Genomic DNA, 9714 nt, shown 5'->3' on the forward strand with positions numbered 1-9714 from the left:
AGGGTGAACCAATGGCAAAGGAAGACCTTTCTCTCTGTCTCCCTCTACTGTCCACTCTGCCTGTCAAAAATAAAAAAAAAAAAAAGAAAGCACTGTCCTGAGAGCATAGATGGCATTATTTCAATTAATGTCACTTTGCTTAATATTTCTCAAAAATTAGACTTCATATATTTAACACTGGATTTTAATTTTTTTTTTCTTTGTTAAGACTCACCTTGACGTTATCCTGCCCCATGGACTTGAAGAACTTTCCAATGGACGTGCAGACGTGTACAATGCAGCTGGAGAGTTGTAAGTCACCGCTGTCTAAATGACTGCCTGCTTGCTTTCACCAGTGACCCGATTCTTCTAGTGTCATTAAAGATAAAAGACCTGGCCGGCGCCGCGGCTCACTAGGCTAATCCTCCGCCTTGCGGCACCAGCACCCCGGGTTCTAGTCCCGGTCGGGGCACCGATCCTGTCCCGGTTGCCCCTCTTCCAGGCCAGCTCTCTGCTGTGGCTAGGGAGTGCAGTGGAGGATGGCCCAAGTGCTTGGGCCCTGCACCCCATGGGAGACCAGGAGAAGCACCTGGCTCCTGGCTTCGGATCAGCGAGATACGCTGGCCGCAGCGGCCATTGGAGGGTGAACCAACGGCAAAGGAAGACCTTTCTCTCTGTCTCTCTCTCTCACTGTCCACTCTGCCTGTCAAAAAGTAAAAAAAAAAAAAAAAAAAAGATAAAAGACCTGTCCGACTCATTCTCTACCTATTTACCAACCCCCCAGTGTCCTGATAGCAGGACAAGCAGAAGTGTGAGTGTCTCATATGAGAAGCTCATTATTAACAAAGGAAAAACCTTTCAAAGGAAAATGCCAAGTTACTTACCCTTCCTCAGAAACAAGCCAGATTTAGTACGCTTTTCTTTGAAATGAAAATGACTCCTGAAAAAACTAAGATTGTTAGTCATTTAACACTTATAATGAGTCACTCTCTAATCATCAAACTGCTTTTTTTTTTCCCATCTAAAGCCCATATAAACAGACTAATCCCCCCCCCCCCCAAGGAATTCTGGCAGGAAAAGATAGTTGCTTTGAGAATGAGACACAGGGGACTCAGAGGAGGCTGCCAGAAAAGGGGCACGAGATGGGATGGAATAAGATACAATAAGATGCGTATCCTGTCCCGGTTGCCCCTCTTCCAGGCCAGCTCTCTGCTGTGGCCCGGGAGGGCAGTGGAGGATGGCCCAAGTGCTTGGGCCCTGCACCCGCATGGGAGACCAGGAGAAGCACCTGGCTCCTGCCATCGGATCAGTGCGGTGCGCCGGCCGCAGCGCGCCAGCCGTGGCGGCCATTGGAGGGTGAACCAACGGCAAAGGAAGACCTTTCTCTCTGTCTCTCTCTCTCACTGTCTATCTCTGCTGTGTCCCAGGAGGTGGCCATCTTGAGATGGCGGCTATCTTGGGTGTGAGACGGCGGCCATCTTGGGAGTGAGATGGTGGCCATCTTGGGAGTGAGACGGCGGCCATCTTGGGGGGTGAACCAACGGCAAAGGAAGACCTTTCTCTCTGTTTCTCTCTACTGTCCACTCTGCCTGTCAAAAATTAAAAAAAAAAAAAGAATAAGATGCATATCCCTTAGATAGGCGGTGGATACACAAAGGCAGAGAGATGCCATCTACTTTGCGCCTTTTATGCACTATAGCCCTGATGACGCTGAAACCTTCGGCACATGCCACACGTCTTTGATGCCTCCAAGGTAGTGTGATTTTCAGTTAAGAGACAGGGTTGCTTTTTATTTTTATTTATTTATTTTTCGCTCTGTCAGTTACTGTGCTTGTAAAATGCAGAGAATAATAAGTGCTACTGACCCACAGGGATGTTGGGAGATTTAATGAGGCAGGGGCAAGGAAATACTTTTAACTTCTTGGTTTAGAAACACAGTAAGTGTAAAAAAAGACAGCACCGATCCTGTCCCGGTTGCCCCTCTTCCAGGCCAGCTCTCTGCTGTGGCCAGGGAGTGCAGTGGAGGATGGCCCAAGTCCTTGGGCCCTGCACCCGCATGGGAGACCAGGAGAAGCACCTGGCTCCAAGCTTTGGATCAGCGCGGTGCGCCGGCCGCAGCGGCCATTGGAGGGTGAACCAACGGTAAAGGAAGACCTTTCTCTCTGTCTCTCTCTCACTGTCCACTCTGCCTGTCAAAAAAAAAAAAAAAAAAAAACCAAAAAGACAACATCAAGTATTAGTTTAAAAGAGGTAGTGATAGGGTTTCTTTCTGATCATTTAAAATCACTGTAAGATTGCCCTTGAAACCTCCTACAGGAATAAACAAAATAATAAAACATCTTTGTTTTAAGAAGTTTTCAGAGATAAAATGAGAATTTCTGATTTGTAATCAGCTTTATGCATTCATTTTTTTCCTATTGCCCCTTCTTTTGAGAATCAAGTGGAGAAAAACATTTTCTTACATTTTCTTTCTTTTTTTTGTCTTCTCTCACCTGCCTCGATGCAATACTTATATTCTTTGTAAGATAGCAGCCATGACTGTCAACTAAGGATCACCCAAAAGCTTAAAAATTTTCAATTAGACAATATGATTGATCCTTGAAGGACCTAAAAATAATTAATTTAACAAACTGGTCATATGCTTACTACTAACACTGGATTTGAAGGGTGGGCACCGCCTTATTTTTCTACCCCAATATTCCCTACTCCTTCCTCATCTCTTGACTTTACGTCTCTGTCTGCCCTGCAGTGAGTGTGAAGAGGAATGTCATTGTGGTAGCTATGGACATGCTCACTAGACAAAACAGGGAATGTCAGGTGATATTCAAGTATTTTTTTTTTTTGACAGGCAGAGTGGACAGTGAGAGAGAGAGAGAGACAGAGAGAAAGGTCTTCCTTTTGCCGTTGGTTCACCCTCCAATGGCCGCCGCGGTAGGCTCGCTGCGGCCGGTGCACCGCGCTGATCCGATGGCAGGAGCCAGGTGCTTCTCCTGGTCTCCCATGGGGTGCAGAGCCCAAACACTTGGGCCATCCTCCACTGCACTCCCTGGCCACAGCAGAGAGCTGGCCTGGAAGAGGGGCAACCGGGACAGGATCGGTGCCCCGACCGGGACTAGAACCCGGTGTGCCGGCGCCACAAGGTGGAGGATTAGCCTGTTGAGCCGCGGCGCCGGCCAATATTCAAGTATTTGTTGGAGATGCCAGGGATGCAATCACACAGAATTGTGGCAAAATAGATAGGGTTAGCCATTCTTTTTTTGGACCATCATCACTTGTTCAGGGTCCTCTGATTCCTTGTTTTCTGATTTTTTTTCCTTTTTCTGTCCTGGGATTGAAAATGTGGTCAAAACAAGAGAAAAGTAGATTCCAATTAGATTTGTTATTGATTCCTGAGTAGCTCTGGTGAGTCGCATCTTGCAGTAAACAAGAATAAGAACCTATAAACTTAATAAACATGCTCCGAGGTTATTGGCCTTCCAAGACCTCATATACTATCCTTTGTCCTCATCAATCTCGTTTTAAGAGTAACAATGTCACAAACAAAAGGGGGAAAATAGAAAAATGATGCACAAAAGAAGAGTAGCCTCCATTTCTGGAGTAGAGAAAGAAGCCAGGCCGGCGCCGTGGCTCAACAGGCTAATCCTCCGCCTAGCGGCACCGGCACACCGGGTTCTAGTCCCGGTCGGGGCGCCGGATTCTGTCCCGGTTGCCCCTCTTCCAGGCCAGCTCTCTGCTGTGGCCAGGGAGTGCAGTGGAGGATGGCCCAAGTCCTTGGGCCCTGCACCCCATGGGAGACCAGGAGAAGCACCTGGCTCCTGCCATCGGAACAGCGCGGTGCGCCGGCCGCAGCGCGCTACCGCGGAGGCCATTGGAGGGTGAACCAATGGCAAAAGGAAGACCTTTCTCTCTGTCTCTCTCTCTCACTGTCCACTCTGCCTGTCAAAAAAAAAAATAAATAAAAAAAATAAAAAAAATAAAAAAAAAAAAAGAAAGAAGCCAGAATCACTGAACAGATAACGACCTAGTTAGCAGAAGTTTGGAGACTTAGCAGCTAACTTTGGGTTTACCAAATGAATAATTATCTTACTTTGGATGGTTCAAGTTATATAAGAATATGACCTTACATAATAAGGAATCTATTTTACTTCATATTAAAAAGTTGTGACAAGTGGGCTCATTTAACAAGACACTGTCAAAAACGGATATTCTTGATTTGCATATTCTACAACTTCCCTTTAGGTTACCTGCCCATCGTCTTACCTACTTGCTAAACGAACTGAGAGTTGATCATAAGAATTTTAATATAAGATTACTTAATTTAATGCTATAATTAGTACTCCAATGGTAGTTTTTTCACTTTATGTTGCTATATGGGCAAAATGTTGAAATCTTTACCTAATATATACTAAACTGATCTTCTGTATACAAAGAGAATTGAAAATGAATCTTTACATGAATGGAAGGGGAGAGGGAGCGGGAAAGGGGAGGGTTGCGGGTGGGAGGGAAGTTATGGGAGAGGGGAAGCCATTGTAATCCATAAGCTGCACTTTGGAAATTTATATTCATTAAATAAAAGTTTAATAAAAAAAAAGATTACTGAAAGCAAAACTTATAGGCCCTAAGAGTGGAGCCGAATTTGTAATGGGAATTCAATCTCACTTTTTAAAAAAAAAGAATGGTTTTCATTTGAAATGCTAACAAGTGCACCATGAGTTGGACTGTCGTATTTGCTAGCCACATGCATAGCCCTTTCAAGGAAAGCCAATCTTCAAAGAATTTTTTTTGTTTGTTTACTTGTAGAGTTAGTGAATAAAGAAGAAGAAAATAGTTTATGGATTTCATTTTCTCACTATACACAGAAAAAAAAAATCACTCAGAAATAGCCTGATGTCTTCAATGTCTTTTTTTTTTTTTTTTTAATTTTTGACAGGCAGAGTGGACAGTGAGAGAGAGACAGAGAGAAAGGTCTTCCTTTTGCCGTTGGTTCACCCTCCAATGGCCGCCGTGGTAGGCGCGCTGCGGCAGGTGCACCACGCTGATCCGATTGCAGGAGCCAGGTGCTTCTCCTGGTCTCCCATGGGGTGCAGAGCCCAAGGACTTGGGCCATCCTCCACTGCACTCCCTGGCCATAGCAGAGAGCTGGCCTGGAAGAGGGGCAACCGGGACAGGATCGGTGCCCCGACCGGGACTAGAACCTGGTGTGCCGGCGCCGCAAGGCGGAGGATTAGCCTAGTGAGCCGCAGCGCCGGCCTTCAATGTCTTTAGTTACCATGACATGTAGTCATTGTGCTGATTCTAGCACTCTTAGTAAGAACACTGTTGAATTAACTGAGCGTGTGTGTTTCCTTAGACAAGTTCCTAGTTTGTTTCTTTACATTTCTAGACTTTCTTTTTTGTTGTTGTTGTTTTTGTTTTTTTTTTATTAAACTTTTATTTAATGAATATAAATTTCCAAAGTATAGCTTATGGGTTACAATGGCTTCCCCCCTCCCATAACTTCCCTCCTGCCCGCAACCCTCCCCTTTCCCGCTCCCTCTCCCCTTCCATTCATGTAAAGATTCATTTTCAATTCTCTTTGTATACAGAAGATCAGTTTAGTATATATTAGGTAAAGATTTCAACATTTTGCCCCCATATAGCAACATCAAGTGAAAAAACTACCATCCTTGAAAAGATATACTCAGTGTTTCACTATGTTTTTTTTATTAACAGTTGGGTACACGATGAATGACCTGATATTTGAGTGGCTAAGTGATGGCCCAGTGCAAGTTGCGGAAGGGTTGACGTTGCCTCAGTTTATTTTGAAAGAAGAGAAGGAACTTGGCTACTGCACAAAGCACTACAACACCGGTAAGTTTTCTTCCAGCTGCTAAACCCACAGGGGCTCCGTTTGTAGCTCAGACGATACGTATTCACATCACCGTTACAACTACATATTCACCAAAGCTCAAAACCCCCTTAACTGATAACATTCCTTCTCCTTCTTGAACAGGTCAGTGAACACAGTAGATAATTTCTCCAAAACATAGAAGGAGAAAGAATGGGGAATCTTTTGCTGTTCTGTTGCTGACCATTTTGTTGTCACATGGTCAAAGGAATGTGTAGGAGATCTCATAAGTGTAGAAGAAATATATGAATTCTGGCCTGTTCCTGGCAACCACTCTTGACATTGTATCCTCAGGTCAATGTTCATCCTCTGCTTTAAGTGGAAGAGAGGGATAACACGGGTTTTTGAGAATCCAGAAATAGAGCTATTGTGCTCTCTGGTCCTGGACAGTGATAGGAGTTTGGATGAAAATCAGCTTGCAGGAATTCAGCTGGCTCTAAAGTCAAATGTTATCAGGAGTGCTGACAGACACATGAGCTAGGGGAGAATTCGAGGTGGTACCATGGAGAGGCAATCAAGACATGATGGTATGTCCAATGACTAGTCTGTGTGCCCCCTGCCGTGTACAATGACCCATGAACACGTGCTCCGGCGGCCAACAGTGACTTCCTATTAAGTAACTAAAACCTGATTCCAAGGTGTTCTTCCCGACCAAGCAGAATTCAATACTCTTATAATTTCTGTGAACTAAGCCAAATTTACCTTCTGGGGTTTCTAACCCCAAGCCAACTGAAGAAAAAAAAAAAGAAATGGGAAGGATGAGGGATATTTATCTCTTAATAGTACAAGGGCACTTCAATGGGTTCACGGACAAATGAAACTACAAGATAAGTTATAATTGCTCAAGCAATTATGCAGAAGGCTAGGGATTTATTATGGCTAAATATATAGCTACTGTAAGGTTTCTTTTTCTTGCAATTGATAATACAAAAATAGGTACACAGGCATTCATATAATTTAGGAGATCCTTTTACTACTCAGGAAGGAATCGTTTCAGCTAAAATAATACATTGTGTATGTTATACATATGTATTACATATTATATGCCATGGGTTATAAATTGTGTGCTATATATTACATATTATGACCACACAAAATTTAAAGTTTCTTTCCTCTGGTCAGTTTAGCTCAGTCTTATAAATTTTGAAGCTCAATCTAAAATACATAAGCTGCAACAAGCACCTATTTTACAAAATTAAATATGTCATATGGTATTTTTTTAAGATTTATCTATTTATTTGAATGTCAGAGTTACACAGAGAGAATGAGGGCAGAGAAAGAGAGAGAAAGGTCTTCCATCCACTGGTTCACTCCCCAATTGGCCGCAACACCCGGAGCTGCGCCTGATCTGAAGCCAGGAGCTTCTCCCCAGTCTCCCACGTGGGTGCATGGGCCCAAGGGCTTGTGCCATCTTCTACTGCTTTCCCAGGCTGCAGCAGAGAGCTGGATTGGAAGTGGAGCAGCCGGGACTCGAACCAGTGCCCATATGGTATGCCGACACTGCAGGTGGCAGCTTTACCCACTGCACCACAGAGCAGGCCATGTCATGTGGTTTTGATCCACTGATTCTTTTTTTTTTTTTTTTTTGACAGGCAGAGTGGACAGTGAGAGAGAGAGAGAGACAGAGAGAAAGGTCTTCCTTTTGCCGTTGGTTCACCCTCCAATGGCCGCCGCGGTAGGCGCTCTGCGGCCGGTGCACCGCGCTGATCCGATGGCAGGAGCCAGGTGCTTCTCCTGGTCTCCCATGGGGTGCAGGGCCCAAGCACTTGGGCCATCCTCCACTGCACTCCCTGGCCACAGCAGAGAGCTGGCCTGGAAGAGGGGCAACCGGGACAGGATCGGTGCCCCGACCGGGACTAGAACCCGGTGTGCCGGCGCCGCAAGGCGGAGGATTAGCCTAGTGAGCCACGGCGCCGGCCGCCACTGATTCTTTAGATCATATATTCTCATGCTATTATTTCTATTACTGAGTGAGTTGCAGAATAATTGAATTGGTTGTTTTTGGATGAGCACTGTGAGCAATCTTTCCAACCCATAGAAAACACTCTTTTAAAAAAAGATAATAAAGTCGAATGCTGAGATGGGAAAGGCCAATTCGAATTGAACTTGAAACGATCTTTTTGTCCTTCCAGGAAAGTTTACTTGCATTGAGGTCAAGTTTCACCTGGAACGCCAGATGGGCTATTATCTGATTCAGATGTATATCCCCAGCCTGTTGATAGTCATTTTATCCTGGGTCTCCTTTTGGATAAACATGGATGCAGCCCCTGCCAGGGTCGCACTGGGCATCACCACCGTCTTAACGATGACCACCCAAAGTTCAGGTTCCAGGGCATCTCTGCCAAAGGTAAGAAACCTTCTTGCTTACCAACAAAATGACCTGAACCATTCACCAAAGGTATTTGTGCACTGCATAATTCCGTGAGGACACAAATGTTGGCCGTCCTTTGGTATGTTGGAGATGTGACAGCAATGAGAGAACAATAGACCTAAGTTGGAGAGGACTCCGAGGAAATGGGGGAACACTCAAAATGTGTTAGGGGAACGTGAAATCAGGATTGAGACAGGAGGAATACACGGAGGCAGAAACATGGCGTGTGATTTCTAAGAAGCCCTGGAGTGCCTTTGACCACAGCTGTGTATGAGCCAAGAGGCTTGCAAGAATTGGAGTGAGACTGGTGCAACGTACGCTATAATGTCAAGTAGTTATTGGCGAGGCTATTGTGATTCATGAGCTTCATAAAGCCATTTACGATAATAAAAGTTTGCATTGTTCCTGAAAATTTGCACAGAAAAGCTATATCAATGAGTGTATACAAGAATGTATAATATCAAGATGCAGCAAAGCAGATACATGAATTTTTGCTATGCCTTAATTAAGGCATATTAGCCGTTATGCTATCATTTTTAAGTAACATTGCTACCTAGAAAATTAATGATGGAATTATCCAAGTTGGTAAAAAATTCCAGAAATTGTAGCAGGTTAACAGAAAAAAAAGTGGAATGGATCTCAGGAACACACATTTTTGTAGCATCTAAAATAATAGCTGCATACGCTATTTTTATGAAGGATTCCCTTCAATTTTCCAAGTTCAATTTAGCATTCAGCGTACGCAGTCTCAAACTGATCGAGCAGTCTCTCGGAAATCCGGTTCCAGAAAATAATTGAGATGTGATCCCGTATCCTGGCTGGCTTTGAGTTTCTGTTGCGTTGAGCCGTTTTTGACATTGATGAGAAATGTTGGATCCTGCTCCGCATTATCTCCCGTAGTTGGAAGATAGCGTATGGGAGAGGTCGGTGGCTGTGACACAGGTGGACTTGATACCGCAGACTTAGTCATACAACTTAGGACGTCTTATGCTCCTAAAGATAAATATTAGGTTCCGTCTGCTCAGAGAGAGAGAGGAATAGAGCTTCTGATACGTGTTTAACCTTCTGGGATAATAAGCAGTAGAATAAGCATGTGTCTTACTGCTATTGGAATGTCAAACACATGAACAGCTTTTTTCAACTATGTCATCACGGATCGATTTACTTAATAGAAATTCTAATCTACTCTGTACCTCTCCAAAATGAGTTAATTTACTTATTTTTTCATTAGTGATCAGTTATTGCCATCATTACATGCCGTGCCATAAACCTCAGGATGCACAAACATATACTTTACAATCTCTCTTTTTTTTTTTTATTTTTTTTATTTTTGACAGGCAGAGTGGACAGTGAGAGAGAGAGACAGAGAGAAAGGTCTTCCTTTTTGCCGTTGGTTCACCCTCCAATGGCCGCTGCGGCCAGCGCACTGCGCTGATCTGAAGCCAGGAGCCAGGTGCTTCTCCTGGTCTCCCATGGG

At 44.3% G+C, this 9714-nt stretch overlaps 1 protein-coding gene across 1 annotated transcript in view; it reads left to right on the forward strand.

The window, feature by feature from the left end:
• LOC133752890 (glycine receptor subunit alpha-2-like) overlaps positions 1-8511 on the forward strand; it is an 84541-nt gene extending 76030 nt beyond the window's left edge. Inside the window, exons 5-8 of the mRNA XM_062183157.1 lie at positions 209-291; positions 5692-5829; positions 7999-8213; positions 8407-8511. Coding sequence (XP_062039141.1) covers positions 209-291; positions 5692-5829; positions 7999-8213; positions 8407-8511 — 541 coding nt within the window. The remainder of the gene's footprint in view (positions 1-208; positions 292-5691; positions 5830-7998; positions 8214-8406) is intronic.
• Positions 8512-9714: the final 1203 nt, after the last annotated feature.

Source organism: Lepus europaeus, chromosome X (assembly GCF_033115175.1).
Source record: "Lepus europaeus isolate LE1 chromosome X, mLepTim1.pri, whole genome shotgun sequence".
Lineage (NCBI taxonomy): Eukaryota > Metazoa > Chordata > Mammalia > Lagomorpha > Leporidae > Lepus > Lepus europaeus.